This window comes from Seriola lalandi, unplaced genomic scaffold (assembly GCF_002814215.2).
Source record: "Seriola lalandi dorsalis isolate HSWRI2012SDOR001 ecotype SW California unplaced genomic scaffold, Sedor1 jcf7180002044757, whole genome shotgun sequence".
NCBI lineage: Eukaryota > Metazoa > Chordata > Actinopteri > Carangiformes > Carangidae > Seriola > Seriola lalandi.
Genome location: NW_019515325.1, coordinates 1 through 527, shown reverse-complemented (window position 1 = coordinate 527; position 527 = coordinate 1). Strand labels below are relative to the sequence as shown.

Here is a 527-nt window from a genome sequence, read left to right as displayed (position 1 = left end):
CAGCTGTTCAGAGATCTTCCAGAAACACGTGATCGCTCGTCAGACTCCAGCGTTCCCCGGGTGTGTACCTGGAGTAGGCGTTCATGAGCGTGGAGGCCGTCCTCCTCTTGGCTGCTCCTCTCTCCAGGATCTGATAAACTTCGTCCTTGTTGTGAACCGTCACCTCCTCCAGACCCTTCACCACCACGCCGCGCTGCAACACACAAACACAGCCGTGAGGAGAGAAGACGAAATCGATCGTAACAACAGATGTGCGGTTGATCTGCGACGGTCACCTTGTTGCGCGGGTCGTCGAACAGCTGCAGCCGCTCGCTGACGTCCTCGCTGGGGCTGAGCAGGTCGAACAGCTCCTCGTTGTAGATCTCCAGCAGCGAGACTTTGATGGAGAACTCGGTGCCGTTCTCGGAGAGCTTCTCGAAGATCTGGTGCAGCGTTCTGGGGATGATGCCGGCGAGAGGGTCCTAACAACATGGAGGAGGAGTTACCAGCAATCAGGACATTTAATTCACTCACACTTTGCAAAAATA

At 55.6% G+C, this 527-nt stretch overlaps 1 protein-coding gene across 1 annotated transcript; it reads right to left on the bottom strand.

Moving 5' to 3' along the window:
• Window positions 1-68: 68 nt before the first annotated feature.
• On the bottom strand, window positions 69-461 carry LOC111648651 (kinesin-like protein KIF11; the record flags this gene model as incomplete). The annotated part of the gene is made up of 2 exons (XM_023398425.1): window positions 69-193; window positions 276-461. Coding segments are annotated over 2 exons (311 nt in total), but the record flags the coding sequence as incomplete, so codon positions are not given.
• Between the last annotated feature and the right edge of the window lie 66 nt (window positions 462-527).